The 22,500-nt window shown below is 29.2% G+C and overlaps 4 protein-coding genes across 16 annotated transcripts in view; 1 reads left to right on the forward strand and 3 right to left on the reverse strand.

Annotated features, from left to right (window-relative positions):
* The window catches only part of LOC124953284 (tubby-related protein 4), a 30,443-nt gene extending 26,627 nt beyond the window's left edge, over positions 1–3,816 (reverse strand). For 4 of the 11 annotated variants that reach the window (XM_047504433.1, XM_047504432.1, XM_047504431.1 and 1 more), the window contains exons 1-2: positions 3,290–3,813; positions 2,634–2,973 (exon numbers count right to left, since the gene is read on the reverse strand). In XM_047504433.1, coding sequence (XP_047360389.1) covers positions 2,634–2,729 — 96 coding nt within the window. In that variant the 5' untranslated portion in view covers positions 2,730–2,973; positions 3,290–3,813. Of the gene's footprint in view, positions 1–2,633; positions 2,974–3,289 lie in introns of all 11 variants that reach the window. The other 7 variants (XR_007102190.1, XR_007102189.1, XM_047504427.1 and 4 more) reach the window with 6 other exon arrangements.
* Positions 3,817–5,227: 1,411 nt separating this feature from the next.
* LOC124953384 (RWD domain-containing protein 1) lies at positions 5,228–6,788 on the forward strand. The gene is made up of 4 exons (XM_047504681.1): positions 5,228–5,440; positions 5,648–5,997; positions 6,083–6,269; positions 6,354–6,788. The coding sequence occupies exons 1-4, from the start codon at positions 5,371–5,373 to the stop codon at positions 6,491–6,493; spliced, it is 747 nt and encodes a 248-aa protein (XP_047360637.1). The 5' UTR covers positions 5,228–5,370; the 3' UTR covers positions 6,494–6,788.
* Positions 6,789–7,984: 1,196 nt separating this feature from the next.
* Positions 7,985–21,667, reverse strand: LOC124953411 (NADP-dependent malic enzyme). 3 transcript variants are annotated; one of them, XM_047504747.1, is made up of 11 exons: positions 21,528–21,667; positions 15,393–15,561; positions 14,658–14,816; positions 14,353–14,534; positions 13,944–14,253; positions 13,665–13,847; positions 13,321–13,546; positions 13,115–13,257; positions 12,764–13,058; positions 12,458–12,602; positions 7,985–8,384 (listed from the first exon to the last, which is right to left on the reverse strand). In XM_047504747.1, exons 1-11 carry the CDS (start codon positions 21,551–21,553, stop codon positions 8,378–8,380), a joined length of 1,845 nt encoding a protein of 614 aa, XP_047360703.1. In that variant the 5' UTR covers positions 21,554–21,667; the 3' UTR covers positions 7,985–8,377. The 3 variants fall into 3 exon arrangements, with proteins under 3 accessions (XP_047360703.1, XP_047360701.1, XP_047360702.1); XM_047504745.1 differs by lacking the exon at positions 7,985–8,384 and adding an exon at positions 9,413–9,595; XM_047504746.1 differs by lacking the exon at positions 7,985–8,384 and adding an exon at positions 11,134–11,350.
* The window catches only part of LOC124953412 (suppressor of lurcher protein 1), a 360,539-nt gene continuing 359,582 nt past the window's right edge, over positions 21,544–22,500 (reverse strand). The window contains exon 16 of the mRNA XM_047504753.1: positions 21,544–21,674. Within this exon, the coding sequence (XP_047360709.1) occupies positions 21,667–21,674 (8 nt within the window). The 3' untranslated portion in view covers positions 21,544–21,666. The remainder of the gene's footprint in view (positions 21,675–22,500) is intronic.

Consider the following 22,500-nt stretch of genomic DNA (forward strand, 5'->3'; position numbering starts at 1 on the left):
GATTTGAGAAAAAAATATTTTATCTTTCTTTCCATTCTTCCACGGTATGGTTTAATCGCTCAGATTTTTTAAAGAATAAAGGAGAAAAAAAAATATTTATCACGGAACATGTTATTTGGCTTTAAAAAATAATGGAACTTCATTTTTATTTCCGTCAGTCTTTTGACATACATACATAAATACATACATTGGATTTATCCAATTTAAAAATTCACAAGTTATTCGAATAGACAATATTAAGAACGAAAAAATTAACTTTTCATTAAGTTTCATCGGTCTATCGTATGATATCTCACATAGAAAATTCACACTTATGATATATTTTAATATTTAATGTGATAAAAATTCCTTGTACCTTTTTATCTTTCCTATTTTTTTTTCTTTCTTTTTTTTTATTTTTTACTTTTTTCGTTTCTTATTTTCGTCGATCTGTTGAATGCAACAAAATGAATTTGTTTTCTTTTATTTTCTTTCTCTCCCTCTCTCTCTCTCTCTCTCTCTTTTTTTCTCTTTTTTTTTCTCTCTTTTTTTTTTTTTTCTTTTTTGCGTGTTAACGATTAAACAAACAGAGTCAATGATATAAAGAGAAATTAGGAATAGTTGATGCTGTCGTAAATGGAGATCTGTAAGCGATGGGGGGAATCGGATATTAATTTCGTGCTGCGTTTGACACGAACGCAGAGACGAAAATGACAGTTGAATCGGTTAGCACGAGAACACGACAAACTGATTTCACGCTCCACATCTGTTAACTCAACGTACTTACACGCACCACCGATTCCATGAGCTAATCCATTCTGAACTTCGCCACTTCACGATTCAACAATGTAAGTGGTTATAGGTCGTCCTTTTCTTTCTTTTTTTCTTTTTTCTAACTCTGTCTTTCTCTTTCTCTTTGTCTCTCTCTGTCTCTCTTTTTCTCTTTCAAATTAGCTCCTATTTCTTTTTACTTCGTCCTTTTTATTTATTCTCCTCGCGTGATAACGATTCGATCGACTGACATTACCCTTGAGTTGGCTTTCCAACTTGGCCACGTACACATTGCGAAACCTCATTTCTTTTTCTTTTAGATTGACCTGGGTCGGCCAAGATCAACCAACAACTTTGACATTTCTCTTTAACTCGATCATTACAAAAATATGACGAAATTATCAAAAAAAAAAAAAAAAAGAAAGCAATAAATAAATTAATTAATTAAATTCAAAAAAGGAAAATTTCAACATATTCGATATTTCGAATTTATAAAATATTTTATATAACATCTTATGGAAGCATGTCACTGTCTAATATAATAAAGTAAAGTAAGATATATAAATAAGTTTTAACGTGAAAAAAGATTTGTCATACCTAAAAAAAAAAAAAAAAAAAAAAAAAAAAAAAAAAAAAAAAAAAAAAAAAAAAAAAGAGTAAGAAGTTTTTATCGAACAAATTCTATTCGTGCTATCTTTAAGCTCTTACGTGATTACGTGTCTTCATCCATGGATAAACGACGAAAATTTGTTTGCCTTTTCATAATTCGTTCGACTGGACAAATTCTAAAAATTTACGTTTCAAAGATTCTAAATCGATGTTTCCTAATTACGTTAGTATAGTCTTTATACGAAAATAACTGCTGAAGAAAAAAAAAAAAAAAAAAAAAAAAAAATAGTTTGGTGTTTCGACTTAACAATGAAATTATCGATCGACATATCGTAAAAATAATAAATATATAAAAATTAACTTTAATAATATTTTGTTAATTAGGAAAAAGAGATCTATGAAAGTATATAAAATGGATAAAATATAATGAAACTTTGTAGTAGGATTTAAAAATTATATAGTTTAAAAAAGGGAGAGAGAGAGAAAGAAAGAGAGAGAGAGAGAGAGAGAGAGAGAGAGAGAGAAAAAAGTTTTATGCAAACGAAGCATCATTAGTGGTAAGTCTTTTCAACGAAATCGTGTTTGTGTGTGTATCATTACGGTTACTTTTTCTTTAGATTAATAGATTGCAACGAATGAAAAATTTGAAAGGTTAAATAAAAGTATTACAATTAAAAAATTCATTTTATATTTTCCATTAGCATTTAACATTAAAAAAAAAAAAAAATATATATATATATATGTTATAAAATATATAACATTATTATACACGTGCCTTCGAATGTTTAAAACGTTCAATAAATCGATTTAATCGATGTCTCATAAGAAGTAACATCATCGATATTCCTTTTGATAGAAAATCCATTCAGGGATTCTAATCGTAAGAAGAAAGACTATATGCTTATAAATTCTTTATCGAAACTTTCTAACCTACTTAGAACGATGCTTGTTTAGCTTTACGTTTTATTGGCGTTCCAACTTTATACCTACTTGACTTTCTCACACACACACATACACACATACACACACACACACACACAAACGCATAAAGAGACACACACATATTTATATAGATATATAAAATATATATTAAACCGTAGAAAGTATCTTCCATCCATCCATCTATCCATCTTTCCTTTCTTCAATGAATTTCGATTTATTATTCTCTGGCATTTTAATTGGAAGAAAAAGAAAAAAGAATAAGAAACAAAGAAAAGGAAAAAGAACAGAAAAGAAATTTATTTTTTAAATATCAATATATAAAATAATCGTACCTCGGGTGATTCGTCCGGAACTTTGCCCATCCAGCTGAGCGAGAGTATATTACAGTCGCACTTGGCGTTGTTATTCTTCTCAAAATGAAGATGCATGATCGTTTAGATTCCTCTCTTCAGTTCGTCAAACGATATTAACACCAAAAACGATCCTTGACTTCGACCACCTTGATCTAACAGCGATGGACACGCTAGTCCAATGTAAAATCGAGCTTCCTCCTCTCATGACCGTTCAAGGATCCGCGATCGATAATCTCGTATGGTCACCCAGGAAACGGGCAACTCGAATTTTCTTTCCCTCTATCTCTCTCTCTTTCTTTTTTTATGTTGTATATATATACTATATATATATATATATATTTTTCATATATATGTATATATGTATATATATATGTATATATATATGTATATATGTATATATGTATATATGTATATATGTATATATGTATATATAAATTCTTGTCAGCTGGCAAAACGTAAGATTATCGAAAGACTAAACAACTACGTGTTATCATTCTTCATAGGATCACGAAGAAAAAAAAGAAAAAAAAAAAAAAATTATCAAATGTCCCTTCCCAACACAATAATTCTTCTTCTATTCTTCTTCTTAATATTTATATATTTAACGTAGATTTAAACATCTTGATTATCGTTACAATTTCACCTGCCGCCATTTTGCCGGCTGGAACCTCCGCCTTTCCGTTTTACCTCTTACTATCTATCTATACATTTCTCTCTTTATCCCTATAAATATCAATAGACGATTCGATTTAGGCGCGAATTATGAGAATACGAGAGAGAGAAAGAGAGAGAGAGAGAGAAAGAGAAAGAGAGAGAGAGAATGAAAGAGAATGAGAGAGAATGAGAGAGAATGAGAATCAGAAAGGGAAAGAGAAAGAAAGAAACAGAGACACAGATAGAGACAAAAACATAGTGAGAGAGAGAGAGAGAGAGAGAGAGAGAGAGACCGTTTTAAAAGTCTTCGTGGAGGGGGCCAAGGCCGAGGAGAAGGGGAGATGATAAAACAAAAAAAGAAACGATAATAGATATATAGTAAAATCTTGACGTTCTTATATCACGAAGCTTTCAATGGAAGCTTTCGACGCGAGTTTACACGTCCGACTGAGAAAGCTCTAGCTCTAAACGCACGAGACTTCGTATCCTCCACCACCACTGGCACCACCACCACCACCACCACCACCACCAGCAGCAGCATCGCTACCACCACCTCCACTACCTCCGCCTCCTCCTCCGCCTCCACCTCCTCTACTACTACTACTAATGTATTACTAATACATATCAACGAAAACTACGATGTCGATTACGACTATGATTATGATGACGACGACTACAACTACGACGACTATGACGACGACTATGACAACGACGACGACAACGACGGACTACGACAAATACAATGACGACGACTATGACAACGACTACAACGACTAGGACGACTAGGACGATAAGTACGACGAATACGACGACTCTACGACTACAACGACATGTCGTGTTCTACTGCCGTGTATTGATTGCCACCAGCGCGAAACGTAGTCTCAACGGTACCTATCTATACTAAATTCTCAGCTTTGAACTGTTCCTGAATTGAACTGATCTCTCTTGACGCTCCTGACGCCATTCTCTTGATTTTATCGCAAAATATATTTAACACGTTTCCATCAAACGCACATACGTATACGTATATGCATGCATGTATGCACATGCGCGCGCGCAGGCACGCACGCACGCACGCACGCACGTACATACGTACGTACGCTTTTATTATGTTTTAAAAATTCGTTCAACTTGTTTACATTTTTTTTTAAATCGACGATCTATATATTATTCATCGGTTACTGTTACCATCAATGGAATTCCACGATAAAAATAACTTTTAGCTAGCTTGACGATATACGTGTTCCAAAATACTTTTCGGAATTATGCTTCAATATTTTCTTTTGGATTGTTTTACGTCTTCCACGTGTGTTTTTGCACGAGAGAGACGACGTCTAATAATATACTCCTCGGGATGTCTCTAATATTGTGATCGACTTTTGACAACGGGAATCGTGTTCATGCTTATACCGTGTCCTTCAAATGACTAAACTTTTCCGAAGAATAAAACTCGAATATATTTACTTTATTATGTAACATTTCTTTTATCTCTCTCTCTCTCTCTCTTTCTCTTTCTCTCTCTCTCTCTCTGTCTTTCGCTCTCTCGCTCTTTCTTTAATTTTATGTATACATATATATATATATGTACATATATATGTGTGTGTGTGTATGTGTATGTATGTACATTATATATAATATATGTAATCCATATGAATTATTTAATATATACAGAACGTAAACATGATTAAATATAACGTTAATTGATATTTCTATATAAGTATTATTGTTCGAAGGTATTTAAATCACGTGTTATAGTAATTGTCATTCATATTTGACAGCTTTTACCGCGTGATTTTCTACTAAACTACTTTACCTATATCGAATCGTAAGTTTATTGATAAATTCCAACAGATGTCTCGTGAATCGTAATGACGTGAATTTTAATTATCATCCGATAGATGTCACTTTAATGTACGCCGTGTAGTATCGTACGCGGTAAATGTAACCAGTAACATGTAACATGCTATTATATTATTTGCAGTTATAGAATCGTTTACTTGATAGCTTCAATTTAAAAAAAAAAAGAAAGAAAAAAAATTAATTCTTTTTGAAAGAACATACGATGGATTATAAAGAGGAACAACGAAATGAAATCGAGGCTTTGGAATCGATTTATTGCGGAGAATTGGAAAGTATGAAAATTTTTATTTCCTTTATCATAACCTATAATTTTCTTTTCCATTAAAATAATTATTTTATATTTCTCAAATCAACTATATTCCTTATCGTATTTTATATTATAATTACAATTAAATTATTTGTAACATAAAATTAATATATTGACTTTATAAATGGTTTTCTCTTTTTTTCTTTCTTTTTTTTTTTTTGTCTATCTATAGTATTAAGTACAGAACCATTCTATTCGTTTGCTATACCAATCAAGACAGAGGAATATGAAGCTGAAACGGATAATGGACTGAGTTGTAGATTAGAATTTACTTATACGTCAAAATATCCAGACGAACCCCTTGTTGTTTCTATTCAAGATCCAGAAAATTTTGAGAACGGTAGCGGGGAGAAATTGAAGGAACATTTGGTCGAACAAATGAATGAAAATTTAGGTATGGTAATGGTATTTACGTTAGTTAGCGCATCACAGGAATGGATGAATGTACAATGGGATAAAATCAAATTGCACAGAGAAGAATCAGCCGCTTTGAAATTAAAAGAGGAGGAAGAAGCTGAAAGAGTAAGTTATGATGCATATGAAATTATTATAATATTTGTCATTTATTTAATTAAAGGATATATTGTTCTTTTATTTTTTCAAATAGAAAAGATTCGAAGGAACAAGAGTTACCGTAGAAACGTTTCTTAGTTGGAAGGAAAAATTTGACGAAGAAATGGGATATACTAAGAGAAGAGAAATGGCAGAACGAGAGGGAAAGAAATTAACCGGAAGAGAATTATTTATGACTGATAAGACATTGGATCAATCCGATCTCAAATTCTTAGACGATGGTAAAAAATTTTTCTCTCTGTCTTTTCTTCTTTTTTTTCTTTTTTTTGTGATAATAAAATGATATGATCATTATTTTGTATCAGGAGATGCAGTTAAGGTCGATGAAAGCTTATTTCAAAATCTCGATGATCTTGATTTGGAGAACGACGATGACGACGACGACGACGACGACGACGACGACGATCCCGATTTTGATCCAAACTCTTCCTATGAGAGTGCCTAAAGAAATCTAAACTAATAATTATTTATTAAGTGCTTATTGTCTTTTAATTGACCATCGAGAAAGTTCATACGACTTACTAAATGTTCGAACTTAAAATTAATAAATTAATGTAATTTTAAGTCTTGAGATATTTAGTGAGATATTAAAAATTAGAAATCAAAACTGAAGGTACATCTTTAAAATAAATTTTTTTCAAATGATCGGTGCTGTTCTCGTAATATATTCGATGGCTACTATAAGAAGTAATTATTGTAATTAACGATTGATATATGAGAGAGAGAGAGAGAGAGAGAGAGAGAGAGAGAGAGAGAAAGATGGTTTGTCAGATGATCGAAATAATTTTTATAAGTATGTAAATAGACATTTTTGTTCATAAAAGCTTTGTTTACTAAATATTCGTTTATTTCATTTTTGAGATCCTATTTCTTAGCTCTTTTTTTTTTATTAAGAGGTATTTTAGGTATATTATCGAAGACATCATTTATATCGATACAAGGATTAACATTTAGGATTTAACATTTATTTATAACGTCGAAACAAAAAAATAGCTTACGATTTTAATGAGCAAAATGTTTGTTCTTAAATTTCTTCTTATTCTCCTTCTCCTTCATTTTCTTCTTCTTTCTTCTTCTTCTTTTTCTTGTTCGTATAATTTCTTATAAGAAATGTTCGTATATGCAAGAATATGAAAGATCGTATCGATCGTATCGAAGGAAATAATCTTTACTTATTTATTTTCGATAAGTGGCAGTAATTTAAGTCTATTCGATGGTTCAATCGATCAATTTGTCTATTTTCGTTCTTTTTTCTTTTTTTTTTTCTTTTCTTTCTTTTCTTTCTCTTTTCTTTTTTCACGTATAACGTAGGAACCCTTTGACAAAATGGTCTTAACTTATGTGAATCTTATATATTGACATTTCTTGTATTCGCTTTTTTCATTAGAATAAAAAGTTGCACATTGAAAATGTCGTACAAAAAATACTGTTATTACAATATTCTGTAAAGTACAATGATCCTCCTGAGATTTTATTTATATCGAAGAAGAGGAAAAAAAAAGAGAGATAAAAAAGAAAAGAAAAAAGAAAAGAAAGTGATACAACTAATGCGACATTGTGCATTACATGGAACAATTAATGAGATATATGCAATATTTTTTTTTTGTTTTTTTTTTTGTTTTTTTTTGTTTTTTTTTTTGTTTTTTTCACACGACGAACATTGAATACTCGATTTAAATATTTTCGATTACTATCATTAATTTCGATAATATCTTGAATTAAAAATGTTTATCTCGTTTCTTTATCTTTGACCGAACGATATCACTTTTTTTTGTTAAATATTGCAAGCTCTGATTAAAATTTAATATTTAAAATAAAATTAAAATTTAATATTTTAAATAATATTACTTTTTCTCTTTTCGTAAATTTAAAATAAATAAGTACAGGATATTATTACATAAATACCATACGACGGAAATAATAATAGTAGTATATATATATATATACATATATATATATATATATATATATATATATATATATATATCGGCTGGTAAAAAGTAAATTCATTTTTCTTTCATACAAACATTTTAATTATTAAAATTAAATACTGTTCGGTCTGATCACTCTTAACCCTTAACTATTGTAACAACAACCCGTATTGACATTTATGGAACTTCAATTACTGTAATATTATTAATTTTTTCTTTCATTATTATTATCGTTATATTAATTATTTAATTAATCCTGTTATAATATAATATATACGTTAAGGGCTAAGAGAACGATCGTACTTTTCAGTCCATTAAAATAAATTTCGAATGAGTGTATGTGTGTGTATATATATTTTGTTTCACAGACGTTGCCTTGTTAAACACTCGCCAACACGTCATAATCTGTTGGGAGAAGAACACGGTTAGTCATAATTAAAATGACATTATACAAAAAATTGTTTACTTTTATTTTTCTAAACGCCTAGCCAAGCAATATACATATATTTATATATATATATATATATATATATATATATATATATATATATATATATATATATATATTGTATGTATGCACGTATGTAAAAAAAAAAGCTTTCTTTTAAATGATTTCGTATTATTTTTTATATTATTTTACTTCATTTTCATCAAAAATAATTTATTCAAAAATATTAATCGACAATTTCATCGTTTGGCTAAACCTTAAGAATTTTTAAGATTTGGGGGAAGCCCTGACAAATATTTTGCACTCACATATAATACTCGGAAATAACGATAAATCATCTCACTGGTAAAAAAAAAAAAAAAAAAAAAAAAGAAAAGAAGAAGGAAAAAAAAATTTCACTCTCACAAGATTATTAATCATTAATAAATGTTCAAATCACAATTATAACGACAAGCATAATTTGTGTATTATGTGTATCATTTATAGAAAGTTTTGTTATATCATAGACATTGTTAACAACAACACATGCGACATTCGAGACGATAATTCCTACTATTAAATACGTACGCTTACACGTGAAAAGAAATTAGTATATATTATTAATATCGAAAAGGAAATATCGAGATTAATAACCCACAAATATAAGAATTCTTTGATCCAAAAAAAAAAAAAATAAAAAAATAAAAAAAAAATAAATTAAATAAATTATCGAGTTCGAGCTTAAAGAAGAAGAAAAAGAAATTAAATATAAAAATCCCTATAATATGATGCTCACTCTAATAATAATAATAATAATAATAATAATAATAATAATAATAACGAAGATCTTGAAAGATCTAAGAAAATGTCAAAACATTTTTCAATTTTCTTACGAAATAAAATAGAGAAAATGCTTTTTCTTTGATAAAAAAGAAAAACAAGAAAAAAGGGAGGGGGAAAAGAAAAGAAAAGAAATAAAAGAAAGAACAAACGCAGATTTTGTGAGTCAATAAAAAAGGATCAATTAATAATGATAGCGTGCCTTTTAAAAATCGAAATCTGGATCATTTTTTTTTTCTTTTTTTTTTTTTCTTTTCCTTTTTTCTTTTTCTCGTAGGAACTTCATCACTCCGTGTAAATTACCTTTTATATTACATACATACATATATGTACAGCTTTTTTCGTTCGGCTAGAGATTTTGAATAGAAAAGAAAGGAAAAGAAGGAAAAAAGATATATTATAATAATAATAACAATAATAATAATAATAATAATAATATAATAATAATAATAATAATAATAATAATAATAATAATAATAATAATAATAATAATAGAAAGGAAGGTTAATAAACGAAACTGGGAGAATAGAAACCAACCAAAAAAAGAAAAAAAAGAAAAAAAAAGAAAAAGAAAAGAAAAAGAAAAAGAAAAGAAAAAAGATAGAAAGAAAGATAGAAAGATGGAAAACAAATCAAACCAAAAAATATACACCCATACTAAATATCGCAGAAAGAAAAAAAGAAATGCATCAGCGCAAAAGCGTGCACTTAGTTGTAATCACTTATCTTCAAAATCCAGGATCCTTGTTGGATTAGGAGGATTGGTTTTTATTAAATCGAGGATAAAAGGATTTGATTTTTTTTTTTTTTTTTTTTTTGGACAGAATGTATATATCTCGTCTAATATATCTCTAATTTTTCCTTATTCACGATATTAGTCTCCGTGCAAAATAAAATCACCGATGTGATCGATCTAAATTCGAAATGAAAATTAGATTTTTCCTATTGAAAATTGATACGAAATAGAATGCATTGTCAATTCAATTCTCAATGGTAATTTTCTTTTTTCTTTTCTTATTTTTTCTTTTTTTTTTTTTTGCTTTGTTCCTTTCTCTTACAATACAAAATTTATAAAGTATTGTATTTTAATCGATCGATCAGTCCTTTATCCTATAAATTAATCGAATTAACATTAAATTTTATCGAATAAATTAATTTATTTTTTGCTTTTATATATATATACATATATATAAGCGAAAAAAAAAAATATATATATATACAAGCATATATGCACGTATTATATGTATATATGTTGTATACCGTATATATTAAAATTAATCGAAATTTTGATTATCGAATTTGTGAGACGTAATTTTTTATTATGTACAAACAGCCGGTCCATGTACTTTCTCGAATTACTTTCAATTAGTTTAAAAAATAAAAAAGAACGATTTGATAACGAAAGAAATACCGAATGAATTCGATCTCTTTTTTATTTATTTTTTTTCTTTTTTTTATTCTGTTTTTTTTTTTTTTTTTTTTTTCTTCCTTTTTTTTTTTTTTTTTAATACTGTCAATGGGACGAAGGAGAACATAAAGGATATTAGAACGCACTACGACACCCGTTATATGGTTTTGTTAATATTTGTTCCTTGAAGAAACATTAACGCGTCTCTATCTCTCTCTCCCTCCCTCTCTCTCTCTCTCTCTCTCTCTTTCTCTCTCTCATTTTCTCAGTCTCACTATCACTCATTTGTGCAAGTTACATCATTATAAGAAGCACACACACATTGCCGTTTAATCACACGACAAAGAACGTCTCTTATTAGAAATACGTTCGAACAAATTGTGTACTGTTCTTTTTAACAAAAAAAAAAAAAAAAAAAAAAAAAAAAAAAAAAAATAAAAAAAAAAGAAAAAAAAAGAATGACGAATTTGGCAAATCAATCTCTCTCTCTCTCTCTCTCTCTCTCTCTCTCTCTTTCTCTCCCCCTTTCTCACTGTCTCTCTCACTCTCTCTCTCTCTCTCTCTTTTTTATTACCATGACACAGTAATAATTTTACTACTGTAAATCTTAAAGTTTATTATGATACCCTTCAAATATCCAAATCCGGTGAAATCCGCTACAGATGTTTTAAATCGTGGCGGATTTCTACAGTGACTCTGAAAAAGATTAATCATAGCTTCAGCGGCTTGTATCATAGTTAATTACAATGAACGAATGAATTTCGTTGAGCGGTTTTCGTGATTTAGAAGATGATGAATGAAAATGAAAAGGAAAAAAAAAAGAAAAATCAAAAAAAGAAAAAAAAAAGAACAAAAATAAAAAACCAGAAAAGTAAAAGATAAAGAAATATTGATTTCGAGAGAATGAATATGATAGAGATCTAAGCAAGATAACTTCGCTAAGATAAAAATTAGATATATAAGAAATACTCGTAGCAACGAGAAAGTATTCTTAAAAAGTATGGGAAAGAAAAGAGCGATCAATGAAAAAGAAAAGAAAAGAAAAAAAAAAAAAAAGAAAAAAAAGAAAATAAAACAAAACAAAATAAACAAAAAAAAAAAAAGGAATAGGAATAAAAAGGCAAACCTACGACGACATTTTGTCCAATTATTATATAGATACAAATTCTATTATCTTCGTTGCAACGAGTATTAAATAAGCTTACAAATGCTTTAAAAAATCGAGCTACAACCAAAAGCTTAATTTTTGTACTCTTCTCTTTTCCTTGTTAAATCACATTCTTTAAGCATCTTAACAATTATTATTACATTGGTTAATACAAATACGCATTAATACAACAACATTCCTCATCGATATAATCTACAAAATTGGATGAAATTGAAAAGAAAAGAAATAAGAAGAAAAGAAAAGAGTAGAAAAAGAGAAAGAAAAAGAAAAAGAAAAAGAAAAAGAAAAAAATGGATTGAAATGTTATAACAAGCTACGTACGTGCAATTTACATCCTAATAATCTAAACTACATTTTCATTCTTGACTAAATCCTACCAAATATATCACACACGTTGCGTCACGTCGATACTTTCGTTCTTACTTGAGATTATTATTAATTTCGATAATTAGAATATAAATAATCATTCTCTTTCGTTTCTACAACATTACGATATAAAACTAAATCATTGCTTTTTATTTATTTTTTTTTTCTCTCTCTCTTTTGAATTTTACGTATTATCTTTGGATGCGTGCTTTCGATCGAAATAAATTCTATTTAAATTAAATCTTAAGAAAATGTTTGATAATACTTACTTGTCCGGTAGAACACGAGGACTGGCATAATCAACCGGCCAATCATATAGATTTGGCAGTGGACTATCATAATTGGCATCATACATTTTACTGACGATGAACTGTCGTTTATCCTTTGGCTCGGGATATTCACTGGCCAAGCCACCTATTAAAATACAATCGATCAATGTTATCCCTTAATTAAAATTTACGAATAATTCGAAATAATTATAAGAACGTATATCGATCGTACAATAATATACATTATTAATTGTTTATAAATTGTATTGGAAATAATTAAATAAATTATCGACGATAATTACTTACTCTTTGCATAAGCATAATTAGCTATTTTAACGGCAATATCGATTGAACATTCTCGGATAGTGCTTAACGGTGGATATAAGCTACCCATTTCAAGATCTTCATTAGTTACATGATCGGCAATAGTTTGAGCAGAAATAAGGAATAAATCCTCGGTGATATGATGTACACCGGTTGCTATTACACCCAATGCAATTCCAGGGAAGATGTAAGCGTTGTTACCCTGGCCAGGTTTGTAAATCTTTCCATTGTGTTTAACTTCGCCAAACGGCGAACCAGAAGAGAATATACATCTACCCTATAAAACAAATAGAAATGTAATAAAAAAAGATTCATACCGATTATTTAACTTACATCGGTATAATCGTAAGCCTGTTGAGCTGTACATTCGGCTTTACTGGTTGGATTGCTCAAGGCAAAGATCAATGGTCTTTCATTGTTCTTCGCCATTTCTTTTAAAACTTCAGGAGTAAATGCTCCAGCCGCTGCCGAGGCTCCTATTTGAACGATTCCACTTTAGAAAGAAATCGGCACGTGTTTACGGGCTAAGGGTTACTTACCAATCAATACAGTTGGCTTTATTTCTTGCACAATCTCGATCAAAGATTTCGTTACTTTGTAATCCTTGGCATACCAAATTTTATGACCCTCGAGATTACCCTCCGGTCTATTTTTTACCAATAATCCATCTATATCCATCATCCAGATATTATTTCTAGCTTCGCTCTCTGTACAACCATCAGCTTCCATGGCTTTCACACAGAGATCAGCTATACCTATTGCTGCCTATTTTGTTTTAGATTAAAGATAATGTCGAAATAAATTTTAAATTGAAATATTTGTTTACTTCATTTTGTTTGTTTTTTTTTTTTTTTTCCTTTTAAAGAACAAAATCTTTGCCTACCTCACCGGCACCAAGAAAGACGAATTTATTCTCGGACATTTTCTTTTTCGTTATTCTTTTTGATGCAAGTATACCTGCAACTGCTACCGCAGCTGTTCCTTGAATGTCGTCGTTGAAAGTGCAATACTTGTCACGATACTTGTCGAGAAAACGAAAAGCGTTATGATTTCCAAAATCCTCGAACTGAAATGATCAATATTAATTAAATCAAATAAGAAATTAGATGTTATGTATATATATATATATATATAAATAAAAAAAAATATATTTATAAATTACTTGAATGAGAACGTTCTGTCCATATTTTTGAACGCATGCGGCCATAAATTCGTCGATCAATTCGTCGTATTCAGCGCCTCGACTTCTCGGTTTATTCAAACCAATGTAATGAGGATCATCACGAAGTTGTTCATTATTGGTACCAACGTCTATAGTAATTGGCAAGCATTGATGTGGCTTAATACCAGCTAAAGCAGTATAAAGTGCCAATTTTCCAACTGGAATACCCATTCCGCATGCTCCAAGATCACCCAGACCTAAGATTCTCTCACCATCGGTAACGCAAATTGCACGTACCGCTTGTTCCGGCCTTTTAATTTAATAAGAAATATCATACGAAATAATAATTATTATTGGCATCATTAATCCCATTTAATATTATAATAAATAATAAATGTAATATACCAACCAATTATTTAGAATTTCATAAATATGACCTTTGTCGTATATTGTTATGAATAATCCACGTGGTCGACGATAAATCACGCCAAATTTCTGACATGCTAATCCAACGGTTGGAGTATAAACGATTGGCATCATTTGTTCGATGTTTTCACTTAACAAACGAAAGAACAATCTTTCGTTTCTTTCCTATAGATATTATTCATAATTATTTATGTATTATTATCTCTCTCTCTCTCTTTTTTTTTATATATATATTTTTTTATTTTTTTTTTAATAAAATTTAATAAAATTTAATATCTATTATCTAACCTGCAATTCGACAAGGTAAAGATAACGATTCAAATCTTCGGTATATTTCATAACCGAGGCCTTGCATAATGCCAATTGTTCCTCTTGAGTCTTAAATCGTGGCGGTTGGAGACCATGAATTCCCAAGGATATTCTCTCCTTCAGTGTAAAAGCCAAGCCCTATTCGATGACACACACAATGAAATCAAATTTACAACTTCTGCGTAATCCTTATCGATCATAAATAAGTTCCCCTCGGCCACACTTTTGTGGCTTTGGACAATTACTCATGCCATCTACAATGGTAATTTCAATAAGTACTCTTTTATCATAAGTAGAGTTATAAAACACATTTTGAAAGCTTGACAGCAGAAGTTTTACGATGTGGTTTTCTCTGTATCTTTCCCCTTTTTTTTTTTTTTCTTTTTTTCTTTATTTCACTATTTACGTGCGGTATCTATTTTCTATAAATAAAAAATAACAGAAGAAATTATTTCGAATATTGGTTCTTCGATTTTTTTTCTTTTTTTTTTTTTTTATGAAGTAGACCCGAAACGGACTAATCAGATTAGCGTGTAATGTAATTAGATTATTTTCTAAATAAATAATAAAGCATAATTATTGTATTGAATATCATAGTATTTCGATTGTCACGAAAAGAACCTTATCAATTAAGCGAAAACATTGATATGTATCATATCAAATTTTACGATATATATATATATATATTTTTTTTTCTTTTTAAAGGAATTATACCTTATTAAGACGAGGATCTCTAAGATGTCCAATACCCTTGACCATGTTTATAGGAACAACATCTCCAGAAACTTCGTGAATATCTCTCTGTTTGATGTCCTTTGCTGCAGGATGTGAAGGTGGTAACGCCCGCGTCCATGATCCTCCACAATTTCTGCCGCAGGTCGATCTATCCAAAAAAAAAGCAAAAAAGACAAACTAGAAGAAAGAAGAATTAAAAAGGAATAGGAAAAACTGAAAAAAAAAAAAAAAAGAAAACAACATACAAAAAATATCAAAGAGTCAACATTCAAAAGTTAGAGTTCTGGAGCATCGATTATCACGTTTGATCATATAACATGTTATTATGTAACTGCGAGTCGTTCAAAAAAAAAAAAAAAAAAAAAAAAAGAAAAGAAAAAAAAAGAAAGAAAAAAAAGGAAAAAAAAACCAAAAAAAAAAATTACAACGTGGGAAGAAACGTTTTTCATTTATGACGTCAAAATATTGTGTTAATGTCTAACAATTTGCCTGATGATTCATAATTCTTGGTTCGTAAAACAAATGAAATTAAATGGTAAGCAGGAAACATAATTGAAGATAACGAGACGATTATTATATATATAAATTGTATTAAATTCACGTGAGTTAAATTATTTTCACGTGTTATTTGAATATTTATTTCTAAAACGACAGCGTTAATCAACAAGTCGCGATAGTATTAGTGCCCTCCTTGGCATCTTGCCGATATAACTGACTGAGACCGTCGTCCGAAAATTCGTTACCGAATGATCATCTAGTATTTATATAATGATCATTAAGAATAATCGGTTAATAAACATGATATACATATATATATATATAGGTTTGGATTTCAAAGAAAAGAAAAGAAAGAAAAAAAAAAAATTACACAAGCGTGAAATGAGGGATATACGAAAATAGAATTCGTTAGTTGCAAAATTATTTTTCTCCCCTTTTATTTTTTTTCCTTTTTTTTTTGTTTTAAACAATATTTTTTTTACGACGAAAATACACTTACCTAAAAATATTATCTTCGATACTCGCAAAGTTTATCGAGATAAAATTCGAACATTGTTAATATATTAAATATGATGGTAATTTTTACAATGTATCTTCTTTGTCGACTTTAAAACTTTCATTTCAATGATTATCTCAGTTCTATCGGTCATTCGCTTATGACGTAATAAGTCATGAACCAAGCAAAAAAAAAAGATTTGCGTATCTTTGACTGTTTACAAAAAAAAAAAAAAAAGAAAAGAAAAATAAAAGAAGAAGAAAAAAAACATACCTAATGTGAACATTTATTTTAATTAAATGTGAAAGTTTATTTAAAAAAAAAAAAAAAAAAAAAAAAAAGAAAAAAAAGAAAACAAATTGTCTTAATATCTTTTGTATATATTACTTTGACGCTTTATCATTCATTGATAGTAATGTTGTAAAATAATATAAACGTTGTTTTTACATGTTTACTCACTTTTTTAATGTATACAGATTAATATCGAATTTAAATGTCCTTTATATCTATTTTTAAAACAAAAAGACATTAAACTTGAATGAAAGGTGAATTGAGAAAGGTGAATTTATCGATTAAATAGTCCCGACACATGACTTTTGACATTTCCAATATAATATAACGTTTCATAGTACAATAAGTATCAGAATTTATAACACATACATACATACATATATATATATATATATGTCTGTATGCGTGTAGGTCTGAATGTATGTGTATTTTATCGTTTTGATGACTAATCTTCTCGTTCCATCCAGCGATACGATAACGTTATAGGTAAAGTCGTCATATAATGTCGTCACTTAATAGCTTCATTAATGAAATATATAGCAAAAAGTATGATGTATCGAACGAGTATAACGATGACTAATGACAATGAAAAAGAGGGGCCTGTTCGTTCGATGTAAAAGTCTCTGGGCATAAGTAAATCGCATTCTATCGTTCTACGAGAAAGATTGAAACGAGAGAAAGGAGTAAAAAAAAAAAAAAAGGTAGACAAAAAACGTCTACGAAAAGAAAATATTAAAATATTTTTATCGAGGAAAAAAGAAAAAAAGAAGAAAAGAGAATAATAATTTATTGTTAGATTTTTTTTTTTTTTTTTATTTTTTTATATATATATATACGTCCATATGTTTTTTTAAACGTACATATCGTAAAAGCTTTTTCCGCGCGAGATTAGAGATGTCTATTATTGTTATTCCCTGATGGCATATGGCCAGAATTTACGGAATCGTTCAATGTTAAATATGCTTATATAACTATTCATTTTCTAACACGACGTCGCGAAATATACACAAAGTGGAAAAACAAATTTCTTTCAAACGATAGGTCTCTCATTTCGAGGCATTTAAATTGCTTTTCGTTCAATTTTCATCGGTTACGAACCATTTCAAACAACTTTCTTATACATTATTATGTCACAATCATGTATATGTATACGTGCATGTCTCTCTCTCTCTCTCTCTCTTTCGGTGTATTATGTGTGTGTATGTGTGTATATATAATCTCACTTTGAAGTGCTCGTATTACGAAAGTTGGCGTCACCCTTCCTGCAACAACGACCTTACACATTACGGTTTCCTTATTGACTTTATATAATTACTAATGTAATACAGATCGAATTCAATCGAGATTGAATTCATGCGATTTAATCTTGTAATTAAATGTTATGCCATCGTGTCAAACGCGTTTAACGTTCTTTAATCATTTTCTTATTTACATATACATATATATATATATATATATATATATATATATATATGTATATATTGGTTACGCGATTAAAAATGAATTTCATCGAAGTTCTAATCTTATTAATATAAATTAAATTTAATTGATTAATATTATTATTATTATCTTAACATCAATATAATTAATATAAATAATAATAATAAATTTTAATTCTAAATAATAAATAAATAAATAAATATATATATATATATAAATAAATAAATAAATAAGTAAATAAGTAAACAAGTAAATCTAAGAAATTATCGAAGCGTAATCGAACGTGATCGAGTTAAAAATGATCCTACAAAAGTCATATAAAAGATGATAAAATTTATTGTGTAACATTGATACTCGTTGAATTATTCAAACTTACAGATTGAAACGTCCTTCGATCAATTTTCCCTTATATATAATCCTATTCATTGTAGCTTTAACTTGAATGAAATACTTCAATATCTTTTCTTTCTTTTTTTTATATATATGTGTATATATATAAAAAAAGAATATATATATATATATTCTTTTTTTTTTTTTATTAATAATTTAAACAGAAATCACATCACTGATCGAGAAAGAAAGAGAGAGAGAGAAAGAGAGAAAGAGAGAGAAAAAGAGAAAACATAACAATTTATGTAGATCCATTCGATAGGAATGTTTCGAATGGAATGACGGTACGAGGCATATTATAAATTAAAACCGTATCATTAATTACACTTATAAAACGTTTCTATTATACAAACGTTTTTTTTTTATTGTTTCAAAAAAACAATACCTTTGTCTTGATTCTATAGGCAACAATTGTTAACGAACAGCATGTATAAATATAGAAAATGATTGTTCGATACTTACGTATCGGAAAAAGAAAAAAAAAAAAAAAAGAAGATAAAGATAAAGAGAATACCTTCATTCTTTATAAGTTATTATCCATTGAAATAATGTGCGATATGAAACATTAAGTATCATATATTCTTATAAAACACGATATTTCGTTAGCTTTGATGTTAACTTTTAAAAGTCAGCAGAAATAATATGATACAGTAATCGTATATTTACTGATAAAAATGTAAATAGGAAACCAGTAAAAGTTAAGGTTACACATTTTGATTAATGCACAATGATATAACATATAGATAAACACACACACACACACACACACACACACACACACACACACACATATATATATATATAAAATGCTAATGTTAAATGAAATTTGATTTAAAATGTAATTTGATTTAAAATTTAATTAAGAAAAAAATATATGACATATGTTTGGCAGTCTCGTTTTATCATGAAATAATCTATTTCAAATATTACGACGTATTGGTGATATGAAAATAATCTAAAAGATGTAAATCTATCATAGAACAATAAGCTCAATATTTTTTCTTTGAAAAAAATTATTGACCATCTGTTTGATCTGATCGATCGATTTGATCGATCGATCGATTTGATCGATCGATCGTTCCTTGAAATTTTTTGTAAAATTCGCTTGACTATAAAACAAAAAATTCTTTTCCTCTCTCTTTCTCTCCCGTTTTCATTGTTCGCAACAATTAATATGTCTTATTTATAAATTAAAAAAAAAAAAAAAAAAAAAAAAAAAAAAGAGAGAGAAAGGAAACAAACATAAATTGATGGAAGAACATGGACGCGCGTTAAAGTTTTATCAGGCAATACCCTATCTACTTTAAACTGGTAACTAGGTAAAACCGATTCGAATATTTCTATATAGGTCGATTATACTTCGTTATTAGCTCTCTCATGTAACGAGGACACGAATACAATGGTTAATATTACTTGTAGACCTTTTAGATAAGAGTACGAGTTAGAAATAAAAAATTTTTCCTCTAATCAATAAGTAGAATTCTTAACGATTAATCAAATTTATATTTTCTACACATTTCTTCTCTCTCTCTCTCTTTCTCTCTCTCTCTATCTCTATCTCTCTTTATCTTTATCTATCTATCTCTTACATTTTTAAAAGAAGATAAAAAAAAAATGATTATTAACATAAACAAATACATATCTATTTCTTACGAAGTAACAAACGATTACGTTCGATGATAACTCGTTCAATTTCTTTTTAAAAAAATAAAAAAAAAAATATATATATATATATGTATAACCATAATGTTAATTAATTTATAACGAGTTACTCTAAAAATTCTGTCGATCTTTCATTCGCACTTTCTTTATTGTGGGTATGCTCTTTTCATCGTCACGCGATTTTGTATCTATGTGTATAAATGTATGTATATATGTATATATGTATATATGCATTGTCGACCAGACAGAAAAGATATGAAAGAGATCAAAAGAAATAAGAAGAAGTCGAGGTGTTTGACCTCCTGAAAAATCGTCGGATTGAAGGAAAGACAAGAAAAGGAGACAAAAAGGAAAAAAAAAAAAAAAGTAACAAAAAGAACAAACAAAAAAAACAAAAAAGGAGGAAGAAGAAGAAGAAAAATCGAAAGAAATGATAACAAGAAGAAATTAAAAAAAAAAAAAAAAAGAAAAAAAAAAAATAAATAAATAAAGAAATACATAAAGAAATATTCTTTAAGCACTCTTTTAAAAAATCGTAGAGAGAAAGAGAGAGAGAGAGAGAGAGAGAGAGAGAGAGAGAGAGAGAGAGGGAGAAAGAGACAGGGAGAGAAAGAGATGAATAAATAGATTGAAAAAGAATAGAAATAAAGGGCGTTCCTCATGGATATTATTCTTTACAGAATAGACAAGCTTTGGCACTGTGCATAACGACAAAAGGAATCCTAAACCCGGCCTGGTATCGATCGGCGTATGCTCCGAGCGAACGTGCTCCTATTTTCAGCACCGCATTGCGGCAGAAGCGAGGTTAGCACGCTGATGATGTTTAACAACGTCGATGTCTCTCTTAAACCGGTCAAATAATATATATTTTCTATTAAACATTCATAATCAAACTTATACCTATATAATTATAAAAATGCATTATGATATATCCTATATATTATAAATCCTAACACGTGTTCCGATCGTCATATTGAAATATATAAACAAGTTATAATATATTGGCATCAAACAAGCGACATTGTATATTTGAAAACGTTAAATCTTTCGACAGCTTCATTATTTTCGTAGAAATAATTAATAGATCGATTTTTCTATTCGTTACGAAAGATTCGAAGGCCACGTACGAGACAGAAGAAAACGGAAAGAGAGAGAGAGAGAGAGAGAGAGAGAGAGAGAGAGAGAGAGAGAGAAAGAGAAAGAGAAAGAGAGAGAGAAAAAGATAGAACGAAACTTTGGAAAAAGGATTATTTCTTGAATATACATAATATAAATGTATATATATATAAATATGAATGCGTAATGTGAGTTGAATGAATTTAATGTTAATTACTTACAATATAGACTTTTGCAGGACGAACATCTCGATGTCCTCGTGTATATCGTCCCCTTCACAGCTGATCGCCTCCCACCCAGTAGGATTGACGCGCGACTGCGCGTTTTTCGGCTACAAAAGCGCACCACACAGATGTCGGCTTACTGTGCTGAAATAAACGTCGTTGTGTATGTACTCTTGGCGCACCTTCCTTTAGCAGGTAAAAGCGCAAGCGCGAGATCTTCCTTTCCTTTCCTATCCTAATGGTTTCGTTGATACTCAAGTGACTTGTGCGCTCTCTTTCACTGCTCCTGACCGACTGAGTATATTGAAGTACGATAAAGCACGTTAGAGGGCGTCACGTGACGGCGAATGACAGAGAGGGGGGCATCACGTGACGACGAATGACAGAGGGCGTCACGTGATCGCCGGTCACGTGACCGCTCGTTCAATCGCGTACGCAATTATTCATTCAACTCGTTGCTAGTTCCCCCACCACTCCCACCGCCATCACCCTCTCTTTCATTCAATATTCTTTTTCTTTTTATTATTTTTCTACGTTTCTTCTTTTTTTTTCTTTTTTTTCCGTTTATTATTTTCTTCCTCATTATAATACAAGATTTTATTCTCAATGCATTTTACAGAATTTGAGAAGTGAAATTTTTTATACTCTATATTTCTTTCCTTTTTAATTTTTTTTTCTTTTTTACTTTTTCTCTATGTTTTTTTTTTTTTTTGCAATGAAGGTTATTAAAGCAAACGACGAAAGAAAAAAATGTGCATGTACTTGTTACTATTAACGAATGAGATTTCCTCGACACGAAACTAAACTTATCAGGCAATTGTCGGTTATTCCTGTTTTCCACTAATTGCAAGATGGGATATAATTATACGGGGATAATAAAAATAACGTGCAAACTTGATCATTATAGTCGAGGGAAGTTCATTTTAGTTTTTGAATTGCGTAAATAAGTTTTATTTTTCGTTCAACATAA

Source organism: Vespa velutina, chromosome 12, assembly GCF_912470025.1.
Source record: "Vespa velutina chromosome 12, iVesVel2.1, whole genome shotgun sequence".
Classification (NCBI taxonomy): Eukaryota; Metazoa; Arthropoda; class Insecta; order Hymenoptera; family Vespidae; genus Vespa; species Vespa velutina.